At 45.8% G+C, this 24955-nt stretch overlaps 1 protein-coding gene across 6 annotated transcripts in view; it reads left to right on the top strand.

The window, feature by feature from the left end:
- PRDM16 (PR/SET domain 16) overlaps positions 1 to 24955 on the top strand; it is a 537737-nt gene that overhangs the window by 499383 nt on the left and 13399 nt on the right. For all 6 annotated transcript variants that reach the window (XM_075906567.2, XM_075906568.2, XM_075906569.2 and 3 more), the window contains 5 exons: positions 3669 to 3838; positions 5083 to 5160; positions 14548 to 14717; positions 17295 to 17469; positions 22872 to 23102. In XM_075906567.2, coding sequence (XP_075762682.2) covers positions 3669 to 3838; positions 5083 to 5160; positions 14548 to 14717; positions 17295 to 17469; positions 22872 to 23102 — 824 coding nt within the window. The remainder of the gene's footprint in view (positions 1 to 3668; positions 3839 to 5082; positions 5161 to 14547; positions 14718 to 17294; positions 17470 to 22871; positions 23103 to 24955) is intronic.

The following is a 24955-nucleotide window of genomic DNA, read 5'->3' as shown; positions in this document are numbered from 1 at the left end:
GGCTATTAACATTGTTCATGCAAACCAGACCCCCTCCTCTTCCCATGGAGGAAAAAAAAAGGACATGGAAGGCCTGGTTATCTCTAATAGCTTATTACATAAAATAGTCTAAAACCTAAATATCACTCAGCCTGAAACTTCCTGATAACTACTTTTTTTTAAAAAGTACAATAGGTTACCGTACAAAGGGTATTTAATCTTGAGCAGTAAATTCATTCTGATCTGGATAATTAAATGACCGTCCTGTTCCCATGTTGTGCATGATGGCAGATTTCAGAGGTAGCCATGTTAGTCTGTTTTGGCAGAAACAACAAGGAGTCCAATGGCACCTTCAGAACTAACAATTTTATTATGGTGGAAGTTTTTGTGAGTTGCAGCTCACTTTGTCCGATGCATGAAGTGAAAGAAAAAGAAACAGAGAGTAGGGGTACAGTGAAGGGAATGCTACATCAGAGCTAATTCAATCAGTATGGATAAGAAGGTGAGAAGACTTAAAGTGGAAAATTGCTCATTGTAATGAGAGAGTTATTTCTAGTGAATATGCAAATTTGACACCATCAAAATGGGTCTGAATAGGGATTGGGAATGGTGCTCTCATTACATGAAGTAATTTTCCCCTTTAGGTATTCACAGCCGTCCTGATTGAATCTGCTTGGAAGAACCATTCCCCTCTCTGACTCCCTACTCTGTTTCTTTTTCTGTCCCTCCCTGCATCTGATGAAGCGAGCTGTATCTCATGAAAGCTTACACCACAAAAAAAGTATTAGGCTTTAAGTTACCACTGGACTCCTTTTGTTTTCCCATGTTTTGTAGTTAAGCTGGCCACATTAAGGGAAGCAGACAGAGAAGTCGCTTTTATCTAGAGTCGTGTGGAATTCATCCAAGCTGCCCACCCATTTAATATCAAGAGAGCTTGTTTGCCCCAAACCCATACATTAAGGGGTTTTATGTTTTTATCTCCTCCTCTTATCGCCCATATTAATTTGGATGCACATGCATGTGCCCAGCTTCACTATTTCTCTGAACTGGAGCACAACTGAGACATAAATTGATTTCACTCCTCCAGTGGGGTCCTGATTTGGATGCCTTTCCTCATGTGATGGGTCCCATTGACCTTGTCGGAAGTGCTGGACAGTGGAATTGAGCCCTACTATGTGCTACAAATTGAGCATTCAAAACTCATTTCTCCCTTAAAGCTAAATGAATGTTAGACAGCTCTGGTCCTTCATCCCGTATGTCTCTGCAACCCCTCTCCAATGATTTCAGATAGTCTGACATGGTCTATTCTAAACCGGCCCCATGCCATGACTTCATGATTACTTAATGGCAAACCCTTTCCCACCTGTTAACTTTCTTTCCTTCTTCTTTTCTCTTTCATTCTACCCGTCACTTGTTCTCTAAATAACAAAGCACCTCCGCTCCTAGAGAGGCCATGGCCGGTGTTTAGAATTTTAAAATAAGTTCACAGCTATCATGCTAGCAAACATCTCTGACTAAGTGCCTAAAGAACAGAGCACAACAAAAGATATCTCCAGGTATTCCAGCAAAGGACAAAGTGACATGGCTCTAAAAGATCTGGATAGTGTTTTAACATGACGGTTTTGTTACATGACTGGCAGCTAGGGCAGGGCTTTTGCTGTAAACGCTCAAGTAACCTTTTCAAGTGGCTGCTGCTAAGTGTTACTTACTATTTATCATGGGCTGTGAGGCTCCAGCTAACGGGCTGTGGACTATTAATGAGAAATGGCTTTACTGTTCCTCTTTTTTTTTTAAGGGTTATGAAGGGTTGTCAACCTTCCGTCTTTGGTGATTAACACCACTTTTTATAGTGATACATTTTTTAAACAACATCTTGGCTCTCATCCCCCCCCCCCAACTCGGTTTGATATAGTATAAACGTGCAAAAAGGTCAGCCCTTCCTGTACCCTAAAGCATCTAGATTTTGATATATGGCTTCCTACTCCCTTCCGCTCGCTCACTGTCCCCCCCAGCTCAGCGGCTGGCTCTCCAGCTCACAGGATCTCACTCCCACCCATCGCTCACTTGTTTTATCCGCAGCAAGGAGGCAGTTTTATTACTTGCTCGTGTGTTTCACCCCACTTTTCAGCTCGATAGCTTGACAGACTCCTGGTGAGTGGAGAATCGACTGCTAAGGGCGTTGGCCTGGTCCTCTGGGTTGCGTTGCCCCCAGGATTGTTTGCACAAGTGTTTTGGTTCTGATGAAAGTTTTAAAAGCTTCCTTTCCCTTTCTCCCCCATTTATTTTTGCATCTAACTGGAATTATTTGCTGTTTATCCACCACCCTTGGTCATGGAATCGCATGCTCGGGTGATAGGACAGCCACTGGTGTGTCCCACGTTCATGTACCCTAGAGGCCACCCATGGTAAAGAAGACCAATTAGTGATGTCCATGCCTCTCCCTGCACATTCCCCAGGGAGCAGGGGGTATTTGTGGAGCCCACAGTCTGCTGGAGGGGGACCCCAGAGTTTGCACTGCGGCCTGAGGGACCCCCTGTCCTGATGTTATAGGGACAGTTGTGCTATTTTTCTTATAGAGGTTCCTGCTACTCCCCACCTCACTCCTGATTTTTCGTATTTGCTCTCTGCTCACCGCAGCCTGAAGATGGACACTGCAATGAAGCTGTCCGTTAGCCCGAGCCCGAATCAGCTGGCACTTTCTGACTTCCTCAGCCCTCCACCCCTGCATTCCTTTCCCCTCCCCCCGCTCTGTGAGTCTGTCAGACATGTCGTTTATGGCCTCTCTAACGTCTCACTTTCTGAACTTCCGGGAGCCTGGGATAGTTTGACTGGACTTCCCTTCCAACCCATATCCCGCCCACTATTTCACCGCCATGACTGGCTTCTTGGTGTCTAATTAAAACATTGCTGTCTTAGCTTTCCAAACTCTCCAGGAAGTCACTCCCAGGCTAGCTCTGACCTCTGATCCACCCTGTTCCCTGCCAAATGTCTCTCTTCCAACCTGGTCGTCGTCCCTTCTCCATGGCTGGCGAACATGGCTCGACTTGTTTGCTTTGGCCTTGCCCTTCATCTTGAATTCTCCTGCCTCCTCCTTGAGAACCCTTTCCAGGACTACAACCTTCCTCTTCCCTTCGCCCTGGAGTTGTCTGCCTCTCCCGCTGAAGCTCTTGGCAAGACTGTGTAAGGGTGGTGGATGCGCTGTTCACAGTAAAAGGCTTGTCTGCTATGTTCTGGTCCCGTGTTGGCTCTGAGTTGGAGGGAAGTGTTTGCCCTGCAACTTCTGCCTTGCACACTTTTGTCTAGTTTCATCGCCTGGTTTAGATAGAGGCGGAGAGACGCCAAGTGCATTCCAAGGCTGTTGTTATTGCCCAAAGTAAACACCTGGGCACAAGAAGATAGGCATGGGCCTCGTACGGCTTCTAACTTCGCAACGCTCATTGCACAGCCAAGCCTGGTTTTATCAGCTGGATCTTCAGCTGATCGCTCAGAGCCTGGTTAATTATTTGTAGGTGCCTCCACTGAGTTCAAGTGAATCTCTTTTACTCTGTGGGTCTGGCTTCGGAGGGAGGGTGGGCTACAGCCAGCAGTAGCCTCCGGAACACACAGTGCAGCTGAGACTCATGTTCTGTGCTCCCCTAGTTCTTCTTTCAGCGGCTTTTCGTAACACGCCTCTCTCCTTGCGCAAACAGATGTCAGCCATCGAAACCATGACAGAGAAACTGGAGAGCTTTGCGGCCATGAAAGCAGACACCGGCGCCTCCCTGCAGCCCCTCCCACATCACTCCTTCAACTTCCGGTCCCCGCCCCCAACGCTGTCCGACCCCATCCTACGCAAGGGCAAGGAACGCTATACCTGCAGGTAAAGGCCGGGGTGGTTTGGCCGCCCGTGGAATGAACCCAAGCTGCTCCACCTGGGATTATCATTCCATCATTGTTAAGGCAACATCAGAGCATACGGAACAGGAGGTGGAATTGCACCAGATACAGGCATTCTATGGGGCACGTGGAGGAGTTACCAGTCTCCATTGGGGCGTGGGGTGACGCGTTAATTCTATTTGACAAACATTCCGCAGCCTCCTTTTACCGATAGCCTGAATCTGGCAATTCTCATGCAAATTCGATTAATTTGGGGGGGAGGGGAATTGAACTACAATCAGGCTTTCCGTACAAGCTCATCGTAGCCTCAACTCTCCAAAATGTCACCACTGCAAGTGATATTTTATGCAGCAAAACAATCCTCCAAATGTAGGCATGGTCACAAAAATACATGTGGATCCATCCTCTCCGCAAAGCCCTATATCTAAGCATGCATATTGAGCTACAGATGTCTGTGTGTGTGTGCCTACACACCCATGCCTACACACCCATGGTTTTAGGGGCAATTAACAAATTTTGGGTCTTGTTCCCATTGCATTTTTGGGAGAGTGGATGCATCCATCTTTAGTCCTGGATTTTAGTTGGGTGTTCAGACATTTCTGAATCTTATTCTTCACCATGTAAAAGTGTTCTGGTTCGTGATCCTCCCCTCCCCGCAGAAACATTAACTGTCAGGTTTTGCAGTGACAAATGTGATCCCTCCTTTATGCTTTATTTGTTATTATCATAGTGCATGAGCATGGTATGTGTCAATATCGCCCCCTCCTCCTTTTGTGTTCATTGTGAAATCCAGTTCCCTTTCTTATTTTCCTGCTTGCCACTTTGTAAAGTTGAACCACCTGATCTGGGGCAGATGATCGTACCTGCAGTAGTTCTTCCAGACAACGGTAATTTATAGTCATGTGATGATGAGTATTTGATCCTGCTTTCCTGTTCCTTCTCAGCCTTTGAATATAACCAATTGTCTTTTCCCCTATTCCTTTTACTCCGTGTCTTAAGTATGATTAATCGTACCAATCTCTTCTGCACTTTAATGGTGTGGAGTGGCACTGCTCAGTTGAGACAGGAAAATGCTCTCATTTGGGCATATCACCAAAATGAAAGACAGAGACAGACACAAACACAGAGAGTGAGAGACAGAGATGTGGGTGATACACAATGTTGAGAGCAAACTTGTACTGAAGAGAATTAATGCTCCAATGGTTACTGTGACTTCTCCTATCCTAGGTACTGCGGTAAGATCTTCCCCCGGTCAGCGAATCTGACAAGGCATCTTCGGACGCACACAGGAGAACAACCCTACAGGTGATACTTTTACCCTGATATTATTCCTTCCCTACATGTTGAAGGCCTGGTTCACTGTGGTGCCATTCCATTGATTTCAATAACATTACCCGTGCATAAGAATGCAGTCACATAGTATTCCATTGAGTGGAATGGTGAGGTCGTACGTTATGCATACAGGTTAAAACAGTCAGTCTTGGAAGCCTTATGTTAGGCACTTACCCTCTATTTAGATATATGCTGGCAACTGAGTGGTTTGATTTTCAGTGTTGTTTAACACTCTGGTTAACTGTTCACTTCAAGGAGAGCTGCACACTGTCTTTAGAGAGCCCAACCAGTTTGTAGTGGCTGCCAGTGAGTTAGCTCTTGGGTTTAGCTTGTTGCATTTTCTTTTTTAATAGTTGTCACGGGTGTCTGGAATAACAGCTCGTTAGGCCTTTTTTGAATATCTTTCTTGAAATCTGAGTAAGTAAATAAGACAGACTTGCATGCCTGATCTAAGTCAGTTTGAAAGTATTGGCCACCATAAGTAAAAGGCCTGATTTTCACACTTCAGTGTCCACTTGCGCGTGCACAGAATTACAGATGAGCAAACCCCTGCATTCCCTTTTTAGACCTGTTTGCCTCCAGAGGATTCTATCCCCAGCTCATGCAAGGGATCGAAACTTTGTATGCAAAATCCACTGGGGGCTCATGTTTTTGAATTTAGTGGAGGTAATTGGAAAATTTATATTTTTCATTGAAAAATAAGGACGGGAAAGTTTGCCAAACATTTGTTTTTTTCCTTTCAGCTGTTCGGTTTGTTTCATTGGTTGCTCACAAAAACGTAGACAAAAAATGTTCTGACTGGCTCTCGTGTTACTGTATATGCAAAACTGAGCTCAAATAAGCAAAGGACAAGTTGCGTTGTCACCAAAGTTTAGCATAATATTTGTTAACATTTTCAGAGCCAGCCTTAGTTACAGTTTTTGGGGGCTACATTAATATCAACAATTCAGGGCACTTTCAGATTTGTGATTGTGTTTTAGTAATTAATATCATGGGGTATGTCTACACTCGTTCCACGAGGAGTACAGATAGTGCGGAATGGCTTGCTAGTTCGAACTATCTAGCCCGTGCCGTGTGCAGCCGCGCGGCACGGGGTTCGAACAAGCCGGCATTTAAAAATGGCGCCGGCCGGCTTATGCAAATGAAGCCCAGGAAATTCAAATCCCGGGCTTCATTTGCAAGTGCGGTATGCCTACATTACCCCGCTAGCAGGGTAGTGTAGACATACCCATGGGGAATCTTTTATACTAACCATATAAAGGCAAACAGAAACTATTTTAGGAACCGCAAAAGGCTGTTTGGTCAAACATACTGGATATTTTGTCTATTTAGTTTAACTTAATGTATTTCCCCCTCTTATTTAAAACTTTACTGAAACAGTTACATTTTAATTGTAAGCCTTCTGTGAAGAATAATTGTAAGACCTTCCAAAAGTAACACATGTTTTGTAATCATTTGCTGTGCTTCTAATTCTTCCACTTTATTATTTGGTGTGAATTGAATGAATACTGCATATTCATCCTACACCCTTCTTTCACAAAAATTCTCGCTCCTGATTGCACATAGATTGTTAGTCCAGTTTTTTTCCAAAAAAGGAGACATGCAACCTAACAAAGGTTAGGAAAATAAAGATTTATTTGATCTGGTCTTCTCCCAGAAAATGAGCTATGTGTGTGTTTTATAATAGAGGTTTGACTTCTGGACAATGTTGCATTGGAATAGTACTCCTGAGAGTTAGTGATATGTTTACAGAAGAGTTTAATTATCATTGATTTTCGTCTGCTCTCTGAGAATGGCCATTTCCAACTTTAGCAACAATAATTGTTTTGAAAGCTTTTGTAGCAAATGCTGACTTTGTCTGGGTAAAGGGATTTCACTGATTCTCAGGACTTTTTTCTTGTTGTTGCAACTTTTCTTTTGATTCTTTAAGCAGTTCCTGTGTTCACTCCTGTAATATGAAAAAAGTCTCAGGGGGTAGTCATGTTAGTCTGTAACTTAAAAAACAAGTAGTCCTGTGGTACCTTAGAGACTAACAAAAACATATATAGTATCATGAGCTTTTGTGGGTAAAACCTACTTCACAAAGAAGTTTTTACCCATGAAAGCTGAGAATACTACATATTGTATTAGTCTCTAGGGCTATGTCTACACTGCAGTGCTATTTCGGGATACCAGAGGTATCCCAAAATAGCTATTCTGCAACTTTTGAACATGCCCATTATTTCAAAATATCACGGGCTTGCTATTCCGACATCCCTGTACACCTCATTCCATGAGGAGTAAGAGACATTTCGGAATAGCGCGTTATTTTGAAATAAGTCCTGTGCAGACAGTGCAACATTTCAAAATGAGTGATTTCAAAATAACATCAAAATAAGATAGGCAATTTGCATACTCAAATTGCCTACCTTATTTCAACCTATGGTGCAGAGTAGACACACCCTAAGGTATCACAGGAATATTCATTGTAATATGGAAGATTATTCAAACTCATGAACAAATTACATACAGGGAACACAGACACACGTGGACATGCACAAATGCAGAGGCAGCATGGTCAGAGCAGGAATTAGAAATTCAGGAAACCTAGCCTCTATTCCTGACAGCCACTGACTAAGCGTCTCACCTTTGGCATGTCACTTTACCCTTATTTGTCTTACTTTCCCCATCTGTAAAATAGAAATAATATACTACATTATGAGGGTTAGTTAACTCAAGTTTGTACAATGCTTTGAAAATTTAAAATGCTACTTATTTTTATATTTAAGTGGCATTCTTTCCTATTTATGTTTCTTTTCCACTAGCTGGGCTAAAATTCAACAGTATGTTTCAGGATTCAACAATAAAACAAAGCAATCAAATTTACTATTCCAATTTCCTTCAGAGGAGGACAAAATAAGTTTGGCTTGTTGTGAAATAATGTCAAATCTCTCTGGCAACTCAGGTAGTAAAAACCCAGGGTTCTGTCATCCTCCTTGGACGGCAAAGCAAGATTCGGAAGAAGCAGTTTTTTTAATGACCTGCTTACTGTTTAAAGCCCAAGAATACAAGAGTGTTTTGTTGGGTCTTTCCCCCTCCTGCTTTGAAACGACCTAAAACCAGAATCAAGAACAAGCAAAGGCCATTTGGCTCAACAAGGCTTATTCCCTGTTTCAAAAGTCCATTCTCTCCAGGATGCCATCTAATTGATTCTTGAGTTACACCCAATCCTGGAGCCTTCGCAATCTTGCCTGTTACCCTGCTCCCTAGATCTGCGATTCTTTCTATAAAGATGTGCTTCCTGGCGTCTGTTTTGAATTTGTTTTTCTTTAATTTCCTTTTAGGCCCCCATGTCCTGTTGCCTGCACTAAGTTGAAACTAACAACTACAGCTGACATTTACCATGTCATTTAAGATTGCACACGGGTCAATAAAAATCTCTTCTTTCTTGTTTTCTGTTAAAGATCATGGCCTAACTGCATCCATGGTAAAACTCCACTCAAGACTAGGAAGTGATATAGGGAGGGCATATGAACCTATATGTTTAAGGGCTTTTACTGTTTTTACAGAGCTTGTTATTGAGTCTTCAAATAAATGTAAAGTTTTGCAAGTGGAATCATGTCGTGTAGAAAGAACAAGGCAAATAATATACTAGTTGGCTGTGTCTAGACTGGCCAGTTTTTCCGGAAAATCAGCCGCTTTTCCGGAAAAACTTGCCAGCTGTCTACACTGGCCACTTGAATTTCCACAAAAGCACTGACTTCCTACTGTAAGAAATCAGTGCTTCTTGCAGAAATACTATTCTGCTCCCTTTCAGGCAAAAGTCCCTTTTGCGCAAAGCTTTGCCGCAAAAGGGCCAGTGTAGACAGCTCAGATTTGTTTTCCACAAAAAAAGCCCCGATCGCGAAGATGGCGATCGGGGCTTTTTTGTGGAAAAGCACGTCTAGATTGGCCATGGCCGCTTGTCTGCAAAAAGTGCTTTTGCGGAAAAGCGTCCGTGCCAATCTAGACACTCTGTTCCGAAAATGCTTTTAACGGAAAACTTTTCCATTAAAAGCATTTCCGGAAAATCATGCCAATCTAGGTGCAGCCGTTGAGTGTTCATCAGAGTATCTTAGTTATAGTGTGGTTTGCTTAGTTCCACGATGTTATACACCAGTGATCTAACTGAATTTTTCCCTCCAAGTAGCTTATTAAACCATGTCTCCGTATTCCTTGAGGTCTCCCAGGTTTTCCCCTCTTTCTGTGAGATCCTTCTCAAAGTTCCCCCACTCCGGCTCAACGCTATCCATCATGTGCTCCTGCACATTATTTGTGAGCCTGCTGGTGTATTTCTTTTAAATTGTTCAGCAATAAATTTCCCTCGCAATTTGTCAGTGCGTTGCCTAACCCAATGTAACTGCTTTTGTATTCTCCTTTCCTTCACCCTCTGCATTCATCTCTTCCCTAAAGTTAAAGATGGTCTTTCTGGGGAGGTAATTTATTTAGATTAAAACCATCTGAGATCCAAGTTCTGATCCCTCTGGGGCCATGCTGAAGACGGTATGTCTCCCTCGTCTCAGCACTCACAGACATTAGAAATGCCCCCCTTCACTTGCCCCTCTGTGTTCTGTTTTTTTAACAAGCTCTTGAGCCGTTCTCCATATCCTACCCGGGATCCCCATAGCTCATGGTCAAAGGGAGGGCCTGTCCAGTGAAACTTTTCAAAGGCTTCCTGAACATCTAAATAAACTGACAAACATAGGGCCAAATCCTTCTTGCCTTACTTGTGCATAGTCCCTTTGAAGTCCCCAGGACTGCTCCTGTGAGGAATGTGAGCCGAACACGGCAAGCAGACGTACAGCCGTCGCAGCAGCAGCGAACAATTATTCTGCGGTAGCAGTGAAAGGCACCAGTGAGGACTGAGGCCCAGTTGTGTCAGGCGCAGTACAAACACACGTAAGAGTGATCATTACTCCAAATAGCGGACAGACCCAAAACAAACCGAAGGGAGGGGGATAAAACACATGCGGAAATGGCGGATAACTGCCACGATTTGAGCAATGGCCTGTTTTGTTGCGCTTTAATTTTTTAGCGGGGGTGGAGGTGGGAGAAGGAATGGTAGAGTCAGAAGGAGGAAGGGAGTACGGAAAGGAAGGAATCTGCAGCGATCCAGCCATGCTTAACTGGCACGGGTGTGTGGGCAGCATGCTACAGAGGGGCAAAGGTGACAATTCCCCAGGGGCCCGGTGTTTCAAAAGAGCCCAGAGCCCTAGAGCCCTGAGCCCTTTAAATCGCCCCGCCCCCTCTGCCCAAGGTCCCACCCCTTCCAGGAGCATGGGAATGGCCCCTCCCACCTTGCCCAGGCGCCCAGCGGGGCTGTCTGCCCCACTGAGAGCCCGAAGCAGGGAGTTGAGAGAGGACGAGGAAGGTTTTCTCAGGGGTGTATTTCCCATGCACAAGACACAGACCAGTGGACAGAGAAGGGCGGAGACATGAGTCACGTGAAGGAGGGAGCGGCTAACGAGAGGATACTAGAGCAAAGCAGGGCAGGGCTCAGCAAGGAAGAGCCAGGACGGCAAAGACAAGAAGCTTGTGCGCGGTGCGGCAACGAAGGCGCAGCTCATTAACATCTGCTGGGGGCATGAGGGCCAGAGCAGAGGCAGTCAGAGCAGGTGGTTGGAGCAATAGGCCAGACAGTGAAGGCTAGACAGGTAGAAGCTTCTACATTCAAGAAGCTAAACGCCTTGTGTCTCTTTCTAGAGGTTTGTGACATTCTACGGCATCCTCGTCCTATTGCCGGCAGCTTCAACCTGGGATAGGGAGGCGATGCACCTTGGAATCAAAACACGCCTTGGGTGGCTGTTTTCTTACACTTACTCTTTCAGAGTTATGGTGTGACTCTTCTCCCCCCATCCCCCCACCACACTCTGAGACAGCCTCCTTCAGAGCCCCCCACTTGTCCGCGCTTGTGAGTGCCTAAGAATCTCCCCATTGTTGTCCAGCACACACGTCGTTTGAAGCCATTTCTCGGTGTGACGGCCTGTTCTGTGCATGCTGCAGTTCTTCACGCGGCTAATAGGGCGTGGTTTGGATTGGCATAAATTGGTTTGAGGTTGGTTTACTTGGGGGAGGATCCTGCCAATTTTAGCATCACCTTTGTGTACTTGCTGTGTGTGTTTGTTTTCTAGCCTTTTGAACTATAATAACAACAACATATGGGACAATATAAGAAAGCAAGCACACTTTGACTCCGCAAGGTCATATTTCTGTAGATACAAAGGGGAAGAATTGGAAACCAGGTGTCTACAGAATAATTAAGCCCTTTTTAAAATTTGGACAGTTTAATCTTGATTAACAGAAGTGGCAGGCAGCTCATCTTCAGGTAGCGTCAGTAGTAGCTTCAGATGTCCAACATATTTGCAAAGCAAACCCTTCCCATTGGGGGAGGGAAAGGGAGCTGCACCAAACTTGGGCATCTAGTCATCAATGAATAAAATAGGGTGGGTTTTTTCCTTTTTGTTGCCAGCAAATTCAAAGTTTCAAAGAGGCTTCTTGCTCTGTTTTCATCGATGGTTCAGTTTGCAGTTTTGTAGGAGTGGAGTTTAAACAAGAAGGGTGCATCTAGACTGGCAAGATTTTGCGCAAAAGCGGCCTCTTTTGCGCAAAAACTTGCCAGCTGTCTACACTGGCCGCTTGAATTTGTGCAAGAGCACTGACGTTCTAATGTAAGAATTCAGTGCTTCTTGCGCAAATACTTTGATGCTCCCGCTCAGGGATAAGCCCTCTTGCGCAAGAATACTTGCACAAGAGGGCCAGTGTAGACAGCACCTTAATTTTTTGCGCAAGAAAGCCCGATGGCTAAAATGGCCATCAGAGCTTTCTTGCACAAAAGCGCATCTATACTGGGCACGGATGCTTTTGCGCAAAAGCACTTTTTGCACAAAAGCACCTGTGCCAATGTAGATGCTCTTTTGTGGAAATACTTTTAACGGAAAAACTTCCGTTAAAAGTATTTCCGCAAAATCATACCAGACTAGACGCAGCCGAAATGCATTTGGAAAATAGCTTTGGAGAAAGGCAGTTTGAAAAAAAAATGTAATAAAGCAAAAGTCTGTGTGTTTCCTGTGTATTCTGCATGAAAGGACATTTTATCTAATGTCTTGATCCCTGTTTGAGATTGAACAGCCATTAACACTGAGTTGGAGGTGGAATCCATAAATATCTGGGAGGAGAGTTTTATCTATACCTGTTATGTTCAACAATAAGCCACTATGTATTTGAGAGTTTGTCTGTCTGAGTGTGTGTACGTGTGTGTGTGTGTGTGTACGTGTGTGTGTGTGTGTGTGTGTGTGTACGTGTGTGTGTGTGTTCGTGTGTGTGTGTACGTGTGTGTGTGTGTGTGTGTTTGTTCAAAAACTCCTCCTGAGTTAGGAGCTAGGACCATTAATTCAGCAGGCAGCTTCCTCTTATCATAACTAAAAGCAAGGTCAGGGTTTGCCTGTGCCAGGACAATGGGATGTACCTGGAACTCTTTTGTTGCTCATAAAATGGAAAGGGGCGGGGGACTCTGCTATTTAATGACCACATGGGGGCAGCAGGACATATCGGATGGGACGGTCATACCGTATAGTGACCACAGAGGGGCAGCAAGGGGCCAGAGATGGGGACCAGGGCAGCTATGGCCCCACTGGGCCAACAGGGGGCAGGAGAGGAGAAAAGGACAGCTGTCTACTATATATGTCAGAGAATGTGTCTGTTTGTGTGTCCGTCTGTCTGTGTGTCGCACCCCTCCCGCGGCAGCTGCAGCGGCCATAGACAGGCGCTTCTCACATGGTCCCAAGATGCTGAGGTGACAGAGGGCTGGGGCTGTCCTCTCTCCTCAGGGCAGTCTGCATACAAACCCCTCCTCCCCAGCCCCAGCCCCGAGCAATGAATTAAATGAAACAAAAACCAAAAATGAATGAAGGACCTGAGCAACACTGGCAAATCTCCTCAGCCAACAGCAGGGTTTTTGTGGTGTTCTGCAGCACCTGGGTTTAATAGGCCAGATTTTGCTTCTGCTTATGCCTGTGTATATCCAGAACAACTCTCCCGAAAGCAAGGCAAGTTATTTACGCTGGCACAAGGGAAGAAATTGGTCCAGAAAGTGTAAAAAAAAAATTGCAAAAGTTGGCAGAGGAGGAAGCAGTCCCCTGCTGGTGCTGCTTGTGGTGATGGGACATGGGGAAAGGAGTCTTGAGGAATGTTAACTTGCTGAGAGTCAGACTAGTACAAAAAGGAGGTAATGTCTGAAGCCTTCCTGGCTGAATCCCTTCCTCGTGGCTCAAAGCTGCCCTCTTCAGTAAGTTAGGTAAATCCCTGCTACTCAGTGTGAATGGGTACACAGAGACACCTCTGATCTTGCAAAGGCCTGTCTCCTCCAACTTTGTTTCAAAAATAGGGTTGCCAGGTGTCCGGTTTTGAACGGGTCAGTCCAGTATTTGAGTTTCCTGTTCGGGAAACAAATTGAGAAAATAGAAATGAGAAAATAGAAATGTCCGGCATTTTCTAACTAAGATGTAATGTAGATTGTGAGGTCATGTCGAGTGTGTCCGGTATTTTTGTTGAAACCATCTGGTGACCCTATCAAAGTTTTGACACATCAACCTGTGGCTTCTCCAGAGACTTTTTTGAAAGGGAGAATCTTTCCCACTTCCCTCTTTCTCAGTGCTCTCCCCCCAGCTCCTTACGCTCGCTAACTTCCCACCAAGAGGTGGGTTTCCTCCCACCTTTCTAAATGCCTTCTCCGGTTTGTATGCTCCTTTATTAAAGAAGTCAAGACTTGGTCTTCAGATTGACCTATTCAGGGGCAGGCTGCGCGTGTCCCTCTGTTAGTTGGAGATTGTTTTGCAGATGCTTAGTACCACCGCAATATAAATATTCATTAGTGGCTATTAATGACATGCGAATAGGCCTATGCCCTGACATCTCTTTGCTCCTTCAGCCCTTTAGAAATTTCACAAAAAATCACTAGAGTCTATTTTCTCTCCAAATGACTCTGTCACTTGTCAATCTACTCATGGCCTGTTCTTTTTCCTCCTGTCTCCTTTTCCTTCTTCTTTCTTTACAAAATAAGAAGCCTGAGAGACTTCGCTTCTCCTTTCGTATTGGTACCTTTATACACAGAAACGTAATTCTTTCATTTTACGTTCCTATTTGTTTGGGCTGGCTAACCTCTTAATTAATCTGAACCCCCTCCTCCTGCGTCTTGAATAATAATATCAGAATTGTCGGCGATGATTAATGCCCCATGTTTCTAGGTCCTCCGTCAAGGTAAGATTTATAGAGCAATGTTTGATGCTAGGGTTTGCTTTTTCTCCCCCTCGGTTGCGCTCACTGGCATTTGCTTCTATTTTTCAGGTGTAAATACTGTGACAGGTCATTCAGCATTTCCTCTAACCTCCAGCGGCACGTTCGAAACATCCATAACAAGGAGAAGCCATTCAAATGTCACTTGTGTAACCGATGCTTTGGGCAGCAGACCAACTTGGACCGACACCTTAAGAAGCATGAACATGAGAATGTGCCAGGTTGGGGGTCCACGTTTCAGTTTAATTCTGTTAGGGGCCCGGGAGAGAGAAATCCCCAATTTAAGTCACTCGGGCTATGTCTACACTGCAGGCTTTTGCTTGCAGGGAGTATGCTAATGAAGCACTCATTAGCATTTGTTGCACTGTCATTTGCATATTCTCTACGCAAGAGGTTTTTGCACTAAAACAAGCAGTGTAGATGGGTCCGTTTTGCGCAAAAAAAACACCTTGTACCTCCTTTTTTGAGGCAAAAGGGGGGTTTTGCGCAAAACGGATCCATCTACACTGCTTGTTTTTGTGCAAAAACCTCTTGCGCAAAAAGCATTGGCAGAGAATATGCAAATGACAGCGTGACAGATGCTAATGAGTGCTTCATTAGCATACTCTCTGCCTGCAAAAGCCTGCAGGGTAGACATAGCCTTGGGGTTACATGTGCGCATCTTCATGGAAATATCCATTCTGGTGCATGAATGTTACTGGACAGAAAAAGAAAAATATTTATTTTAGATGTCGCATTTCTAAAATTATAATGAAATCTCTTTGGCTACATCTAAACTGCAGGCTTCTTTTGGAAAAAGCTTTTCTGGAAAAGATCTTCCAAAAAAACTACTTCCGAAAGAGAGCGTCCACACTGCCAAAGTGCATTGAAAAAGTGATCTGCTTTTTCAAAAGATAGCGTCCACACTGAATGGACATTATCTCGCATTCAAGCTGTGATTACTATGGACAGAGTGGCCACCAGGGCACCTGTGCTTTTTCCTCTTTCCTCTTCTTTCAAAAGAACTCCGTCTTCTCCGTCCACACACGCCTTTCCCAAAAGAACTCTCTCAGAAAAAGGTTTCTTCCTCGTAGAAAGAGGTTTACCAAAGTCGGAAAAACCCCTCTGTTCTTTTGATTTTTTTCGAAAGAACTCGATTGCAGTGTGGACATAAGTAAAGTTTTTTTCGGAAAAACAGCTGTTTTTCTGAAAAAATCTGTAGTGTAGATATAGCCTCTCTCTTTCTCTTTCACACATACACAAACACATACACATTTTAAGGTTGAAAAATGCATTTTACATGCTCACATTGCTGAAGCAGGTAAGTTATTTTTCACAGAAGCAAAAATCTAACAAACCAACACCACAACGAGAGAAGGAATGTCTACCCCATATGTAGACATTCAGACCAGAAAAAAATTCTTGAAAAAGCGACAAGCAAATCAAATGGATCCTTTTTCTCCAGTGTTTTTACACCATCAATGACAATAATACTGAAATGTGTACATGACAGTACAAATTCAAAGTATTATTTAGAACTGCTAACTGCACAGTGAGGGTACGTCTAGCGTGCAAGAGGTAACCCAAAATAGCTACCCCATGTCCAAGGAACACATCCGCTATTTCAAAATAATTTTCTAAATAATGGACACATAATTTCAGCATCCCTGTAAACTTCTTTTCACGAGGAATAAGAAATATCTCGAAATAGTGCTTTATTTAGAAATTTGGTGCTGTGTAGATGCACTAAATTTTGAAATACCTTATTTCAAAGTAAAATCGGAATAAGATACACAATTTGCATACCGCAAATGGCGTATCTTATTTCGATTTTAGAGTGCAGTCTAGACATACCATATCAGAGAGGAAGTGTGGCCCAATGCTTAGGGTTGGAACCTAGGAGATATGGATTCTGTTTCTAGCTCTGTCCCAGCCTCCGTGTGAAACCTTGGGCAAGTCACTTATTCAAGGTATTGAAGCACCTTCAGAATTTTCAAACATGCTCGGGGCGGGTTTGAAAATCTCCTGAGGTGCTTCTTTGCATCTTTAAGTATGTAGATGCTTTTAAAATTCATTTCTCCAGGCCTCCATTCCTGCATTTGTCCAATGGAGAACATAAGACTGCCCTGCCTGCCTACAGTGCTTCGATGATAAATTCACTAAAGCTGGAGAAGATCTCAGATACTTCAGTAGTTAGTGAGTGTGTGTGTGGAGCGGGGGGAATAAGAACCTAAGAGAGATGGAGAATAATACATACGAATATTTTCTGTCCTTGTCCAGATATTAACTATATCTCACTGTGCACATTCCCTTTTGGAAGATACCAGCTTTTTCTACTGAGATTTTTTGTTTCCTGAAGCTTTCTTTACATGTACAGGTTGAACCTCTCTAGTCCAGCACTCCCTGATCCGGCAACATCCGTAGTCTGGCATGATTTGAGTTAGCTGGATGTCTACTTACCGCGGGTGTGGCCAAGTTTCCCAGAAGGCCATAAAGTTTGTTTGCAGCCACCAGGCCTGGCGTGCAGTGTTCTGTGCTGTTATTTAGCTCTAATTTACCCCAAAATGTCTTCTCAGAGCTCAGGAAGCAGTAGAAGTGTTAGTAATGCTGCTAGATAATATTGACCTCCTGTGATTCAGCAAATTCTCTGGTTCAGCACCGGTCAGGTCCCCAGGATGCCGGACTAGAGAGGTTCACCCTGTATATTCCTACCATGCAGAAAATGCTTTATTGTGTTAATCTTCCCCCTTGTTTTCTGTTGAGAGCAGCATTGGCAACACCTGAGTCTTTCTCTTGGTTCTTCTCTTGTCCCTGTGCAGTGAGCCAGCACTCAGGGGTCATCACTAACCACCTTGGGACCCGCGCTTCCTCCCCAAACTCGGAGTCAGACAACCATGCACTTTTAGACGAGAAAGAGGACTCGTATTTCTCTGAAATCAGAAATTTTATTGCAAATAACGAGATGAATCAAGCGTCGACTTTAACAGAGAAAAGGTAAACAAACAAAGCCGCTTTCTCATGGGAATGTCTTAACAGGGTCTTCCAGGGCTGGCCAGCCATCTCCGTGCTCAGGCCCTGATTTCAAATAGCTTGAGCAGACGATAGTGATCATGAGAATCCTGCAGGGTACTCAACTTGGGCTCCTTAACCAACGTCCCGATTCCTTCCTGCTCATGGCAGAAGGTACATAAGAACGGCCACACAGGATCAGACCAGTAGCTCCCGCTAGCCCAGGACCCTGTCTTCCAACAGCGGCCACTGCCAGGTTCCCCAGCAGGACTGAGCAGAACAGGAAATCCTCGAATGAGGCGTCGAATATGCAGAAAAGAATTGGAAAGTGCTGTACAAGGAGTCTCAGGAGTCAAAGTTCCTGTCCCAGGATGAGTGGTATAGCTCAGACTGCTCTGTAGCACGGGAGGAAAGGACGGGCTGTCTCTGGGCGTGAGCATGAGGGACGGACCCTCCATGAGTCCAGAATTCAGTGGGAAAGGGCGCACAAGTCAATGGGGAAGGGCACTATTCAGGAAGAATCAGACACTCATCAGTCAAGAGGTTCACTTTTCAAAACTCAGCCTTGGCTTGAGGGTCTAATCTTCTTTCGCTTGCATGCGACAGGTTGGACCTCCCTTGTCCGGCACCCTCAGGAGCTGATCGGTCCCAAAGGAGGGAGTTTGCTGGATCAGGGGAGGCCAATTCTGGCCCCCTGCTGCCAGCCGCCAAGCTCCCCCAGTGGGTCACCAGCCTCCTGGCTGCTGGACTCCCCTCCCAGCTGCACTTCCAGCCACCACCCTTACAATGCTCCTGGCCCCAGCCCTGGCCCAGCTCCTGGCTCTGGCCATCAGCCTCAATTGCATTCCTGGCCCCTGCCACCAGCCACTCGGCCATTGGACTCCCGGCCGCCCCCACCTCCTCCCAACAGCAACATCCATGGTCCAGAGAGTCCCAGACTAGAGAGGTCCTACCTGCACAGACATCTAGTTTCTTATTTGTTTCTAGGATCGTTATTATTCTTGGGAAGCTTCTGCAAGTGCTCTTGGTGCATTGCTACCTCAAAGACGTGGCCACCATAAATCCCAGGGCGCCAGGTCCCAGAGCCTGGATCAGTTGACTCAGGGTCGCAAGGCTCAAGCTTCAGAGCCAAAAATTTTCTCACTTGGCTGGAGTCTGGGATCTGAGACCTTCCCCCACGCCAGGCCTCAGAGCTCAGGCTCCCATCTGAGCCGGAACGTCGACACTGCTATTGGGCGTCCATGAGCCCCGGTTAATCGAGCCTGGGTCGGAGACATGGAGCCCGGAGATTTTCTCTTCAGTGTTGCAAAATCTAGGCAATGGGGGGGTTCAAACTTTTTTTTCTCATAACCCAGTGGAAGAAAATTGTTGATGCTGCGACCCAGCAGAATGTGACTGGATTGTGGACTCCGGGGTGGGGTTGAGGATGGAGCTTTGGGGTGCAGGACCGGGCTCTGGCTTGGGGGGGCAGGAGGGGCTGACCTCGAACGGCTCCCAGTCAGCATTGCAGCAAGGGGGCTAAAGCAGCTTCCTGCCTCTCCTGGCACCACAGACCAGGTTGTGCCCTAGAAGCAGCCGGCAGCAGGTTCCCAGCCAATAGGAGTATGGGGCTAGTACTGGGGGCAGGGGCAGTGCGGGAAGCCCTGTGCACTCTCCCCCCTCCCGCACACACATCTAGGAGCCAGGCCTGTTGCCAGCCACTTCTGGGGCCCAGCACAGTCCGTGGTGCAGGACAGGCAGGGAGCTGCCTTAGCCCCCCACTGCTCCTCTGATCCCCCTGCAGCACCGAGACCCAGCGCCCAGCATCCCACCCCCCAGTCCTGGGCCACGACCCCATGTTTGAAACCTACTGGCCTAGTGCACCTTCTGTGTGAACCCCCTAGAGTCTGGGGACATGGCCACAGTGCATCAAAACGACTTGTTAAACCCTCATTTTCCTCCAAGTAAAAATACCCGTTATGGCTGCCCTGTCCCCATCCAATCCCGGAGCCCATCTCACCAAAGCCGGGAGGTTGCCAAAGGAGCACAGAAGCCCCAGCTCTGGGTTGGGGGCTGAGTCGGCCAGCAGACAGGAGAGGAAGGTCTCGGGAAAGCCAAGTGTGCAGTGCCTTGGGTTTTGACCCTGCCTGGCTGGAAATCAAGTGAGGCTGGGCTGAGACCTCAGCATGGAAGCAAACGGAGGAAAAGGGCCTCCCCCTTTCCCCCGGAAACACGATCCATAGAGAAGAACCCCCCTGCCAAAGAGAGCCCTTTTGAACAAGCTCATTAATGGCCGTGGCTTAACTTGAAACGTGGCCCAGGTTCCCCAGTGTGCAGCCCCTTCAGGAAACCATCTCCCTCTCCCCATATCAATACGTCTAACGAGCTCCTCCCTACCCTGACTATTTCACCCTCTCCTCACTTGTTTGTGTAGAGTAGACATCAGCTCTCTGTCCCCCCACCCGTCGGACTCCTTGGGGCAAATTTAGACTTCCAGTGGCGAACGTCACTAGCCTTGGAACTGCTCCAGCTCACCTCAAGTCTTCACTTGGCCCTTTGACTTTCCCTTCCATCCCCTTCCCACCAAAAGCCATGTGGCATCATGGGCTCACTGCTCCGGTGAGTCCCGCTTCCCAAGCAGAGAAGGGTGCCTACCCTGCTTGTCCATTTAATGGCAATTTCAAAAAGTTTTTTTTAAAAAGTTTCAGATAGGACTGAAAATAAAAATGTTAAACATTTCTGGCAAATTGAAAAGACACACACAGAAAATTGCTTTGAGTTGAATGAAACATTTTGGTTCAGTTCTTCATTCTGCTCTTCTTGAACACTTTCGATATTTCAAGTTAAGTTAGAAGAAATGGGTAAACAGCGTTTCAAACAAAAAATGGTTTCCTTAGAAAAATTATCCAAAGATTTTTTTTTTAATTTTTAGTTGGGCCAGGAAAATCCCCAAATTTGCTGAAATTGACCAACTAGTTTGTACAGATGTTGCCAAATGTTTATTTTCTCCTGGGAAAAAGTTGGCTCCATAACTTTTTGCCCAGCTAGAGTTCCACAGATCCCTTCCTTTACTCCTTCACTCCTGGGCCCAGTCGTGGATAGTCAGTTGTGTTCATGAACAAAGAACAAATTGTGCTGATGCTGAATGATTATGTGGCATTCAGCACTGAACTTTCCGCAACGCAGCGTTGTGTTCATTGCCCACAGTAGCAACAGCCTTCTGGAACTTACATGTGGAACGCAACACTTCACTTCACTCAGAAGGCTTGTAAAAATGTGAAATGTAGACGTTTTCCATTTCCTTCTCTACTCCGTTGCCTTCATCTTAGTCCTGAAAGCAAGATAAAGTAACCCCATCTTAGCCACAAACTTCCCAGCAAAGCTGTTTGTTTAGATTGCATACGTGGAAATAAAACAGGGGGGAAAGGTTCACTGTATTTCCTGAGGGTAATTTGGAATCTTTGAACCTCGCCTGATGTAGACAAAAAAATAGACAAGAGCAGAACTTCTCTGCAGGCTGGTATAACTGATCCAGAGGGAGAATCAAATTTATGCCCGTACCTTACAGAAAATCGATCAAAATTCTCTAAAACAAACATGCTGATGATGTGTTTAGACTAAGTGACAAGATCCAGGGCTTGGAAAACATCTGAGTTTTCCCTTAATTTTTTAAACCTTATTTTGACTGAGTGATATTTAATCTACAGAGGAACCAAAAGGGACATTCTGTGTTGTACAAATGTCACTCCGTTCCAGGCCCGGTTGCAATTATGCTCCTGCTGCTCTGTTGTTTTTACAAATGACCATTGAATGCTGATACCAAGTTTGAAAGCTTTTTTTGTTTTGGTTTAAAAAAACACAAAAAAGCCAAAAATGCTTGTATGGGACCTCTGTGTAATTAGTGTAATCTTGACAGTGACATTCCTGATTTTAACACAAATCAGGTTGTGGAAACGTTCGGGATGAAGAAGTTAAACTTCTCTCATTCTATTTAGCAGTACTGCAGAGCGTTCCAACTACATGTTGTGACCATTCCCAAACGGTAACTTGTTCTCTTAACCTGGCTTGCTTTATTTTCTTGGAGGCTTATATACTCTCATGTCCATATGGGTATAACCAGGGGACAAAGGAAGATTTAGGGGGGCTGTTAGGTTTCATTTCAAACTTTCCCTGTCCAATTGTGGAGTTTTATCACTAGGTAAGTGGGTATTTTGATACTATAAGCACAAACACATACCCCTGGGTTCATAGAAGTTACAGTCCAAAGAGCGAAGATACTTAAATCCAGACTAAACAAAATCTAGTTTTAAGAATGAAATATACTTGACTCACTCTGTTAGCTCTTAGATAATCTTACGTTGGTGAGAAAGCCTGGTTTAGATTTTCTAATATTCTCAGAGGGGTAGCCCTGTTAGGCTGTAAATAAGAAGTAGTCTTGTGGCACCTTAGAGACTAACTAAAATATATACACATCTCATGAGCTTTCGTGGGCAAAACCCACTTCCTCAGACGAGTTGGAGTGGAAATAATCGAAACCGTGATATGTGTGTATGTGTGTGTGTAACAGCAAAAAAGTGCCTGTCAGTTGGAGGCTGGAAGTGTCCCATTCTTAGCTTTTTTATTTAAAAATGGGGTTGTTAAAGGCAGCAGAAACATGTCTTATTACACTCCAAATTACAGAGTGAGGCCGCAGAATTGACATTCACCTACAAATATGACACTGTTACCCTGGACTTGAACAAAGATATTAACTGGGTGCCGCATTATAAAGCCAGCCTTCCCTACACTGCATTTTTACATCAAAAGCTGAGAATGGGACACTTCCAGTACTCTTAATTAGCCTAGTTAGCACTGGTTCTACAACTGACAGGTACTTTTTTGCTGTTATATACCTCTTGGTTTTTGTACTTTCACTTCAACTCATCTTAGGAAGTTGGGTTTTGCTCATGAGACTACATTTGTGTTAGTCTCTAACATGCCACGGGGACTACTCATTATCTTCTAATAGATATTTTTTACCCCCAGCCATTTTGAATCATAAATAACCGGGGACGAGGGGGGGCGACAGAATGGCCAGGCCCCAGGGCAAGACTAGTGGGGATGGCTCCTTGCTCCCGAAAAGGGCAGGGCCTCAGGTGGGACGGGGGACTAGCATCCGGTGGGGCTCCGGTGATGATTTAAAGGGCCCAGGACTCCGGCCATCATCACTGCCATAGTAGCGGCGGTGGCAGCCATGAGTCCTGGCTCTTTTGAATCACCAAGTCCTAGGGCAGTTGCCTCTTTGGCCCCTCCCCCATACCTGTCAGCAGGCCTGTAAATAACAAATCAATGGTTAAATACCTGACGCTTGCATCATTGCTGTTCCCAACTCACCTCTTGGTTCCTTCCCTCATGCTCAAACCTTCCAGGCCAGAAATCCAAGACATGGACAGTAACTCCCAGTGTCATGGGTTAGCAAACGAGAAAACGGACGATGTGGACGAGGAGGAGGAAGAACTGGAGGAGGAAGATGACGACAGCCTGACAGGGAAGTCCCAGGATGAAACCGTATCGCCCACAACGGAGCCCCGAGGAACGTTTGAGGATGAGGAGGATGAAGAACCCGCATCTCTCACCATGAGCTTTGACCATACCCGAAGGTGGGTGGGGCCATTTCCTCCGGGAGGCCGAACGGGGTTAGATTTCTCACCCTGGGTCATTAGCAGGTCATGGTCGGTGTCGCTTTGTTTTCCAAACCATGAATCATACCTCCAGTTTGCTTGTAGGCATCAGCCCTAGGGAACTTCATTTTCACCTGGCGGGGGGGAGTACCAATAATTCAACTGAAATGCAAAACCATTAGAAGACACACACACAAGGCCTGAAAAACGCACAGCGGGGAAGGTAAACAGCACGTGGAAAAAAAAAACCCAGCCTCCTTAATGTATCATGAACACCTCTGCCCAACACAATGGGAACATCTTGATTTTCCAACCCTTGGTCAGCCAACAGAGAGCAGGTACCAGGAAGTGTAGATAACGACCACTTTGCACTCCCCCACCCATTTTATCCACTGTAAAATGGCAGCACCTTCTTGTCTCAGGATGTCAGGCCTTGCATTCATTTCAGGTGGAACATTGCAGCTGCCCTCTGTGTGGGCAGAACGGTGTCTGCCACAGCCTTTGTTTGCGTTTTATGTCCATCCATGCCATGTACCCGGGTTAGTAAACCATCAGAAGGACAGTCTCTGGTACAATGTTGAGGTATTGAATAGGAATTCCCTTTTACTCCTGCTTCCCTGCATTGACAAGACAAAGCACCCCGGTGTAGTTACGTAACCCAAGACAGCTGACATTGACAGTGTGAAGGAGAACACTAGCGTGACACTACCCCAGGACACCTTCACGTTGGAAAGTAAAATAAAATACAGCACTGTTGGGTTGTTTGTCAAGCTATCAAAAAGGGCGGAAAACGGAATCCACTCCTTCCTCTAGCTCTCTTCCCCGCTTGCCTTTCACAGAATCTGTGGATGAACTAGCCTGCCAAAGTTTATCCAAAGTGCGGCCCATAAATAGGGCACCAAACTAGGAACCAGGAAACCAAGCTGCTGGTACGTCGCTTTGCCATTGACTCCCTGTGCACCCTAGCACTGAAGTCCCTTTAGGACTTGTCCTGGACATTTAGGCCATTTTTGACTCTCAGTATTTTCAAAGGGGAGGCGCCCCTGCAACTCACACTAACTTCATTTGGGGTTGTTGGCATTTAGGAAAAACCAGGTCATGGGTAACCAGAGATGGTCCATGAACTGGGGCACTCAACACTGAAAGTCCGCTATTGAATTTGTAGATTTTAGCCCTTCGTGTGCAGGTCCACCGTCCGGGGGGGGGGGGGAAAACTGCCCCGGGGCCCGGCGATTCAAAGGGTGCCCAGGATTCCTGGCTAGTGTGGCAGCAGCAGTAGCCGGAGCCCCAGGCCTTTTAAATAACTGCTGGTGTGCACATGGCATGCTCCGTGTGGCTCTCGGGTCATGGGGGAGGACTGTGGTCCACTCCAGGCAGCATGTAGGGCTGGGGTGGGGCCAGGCTCCAAGCAGCATGGAGAACTGGCTATCCCTGGCCCCACCCCTTTCCCCTCAGGTCCCGCCCCTTCCAGGAGCGTGAAGCTGCCCCCTCCCACCTTTTTCAGAGGCCTGTGGAGGCTGTGGGCACTCCTGTTCTTGTGGTACAGGTCTCTGTCCACTAATGATGCTTTGATAGCTGTGGATGAAAAGTGCTATATACAGGCAGTCCCCGGGTTACATGGATCCGACTTACATCGGATCCCTACTTACAAACGGGGTGAGGGAACCCCGCACTAGCTGCTTCCCCCCAGCAGACCAGGGAGACGCGAAGCTAGCGCCCCCCTCAGCAGATCAGGGAGATGAGAAGCGGCTTTTCTCAGCAGACACCTCAGCTTGAGAATAAAGGACTGAGGGAAGTGAGGTGTGGGAGAATAAAACTGAGCTCTGGAGAAA

Source organism: Pelodiscus sinensis, chromosome 24, assembly GCF_052426305.1.
Source record: "Pelodiscus sinensis isolate ZL-2025 chromosome 24, ASM5242630v1, whole genome shotgun sequence".
Lineage (NCBI taxonomy): Eukaryota > Metazoa > Chordata > Testudines > Trionychidae > Pelodiscus > Pelodiscus sinensis.
This window is presented reverse-complemented; position numbering and strand designations above follow the sequence as displayed.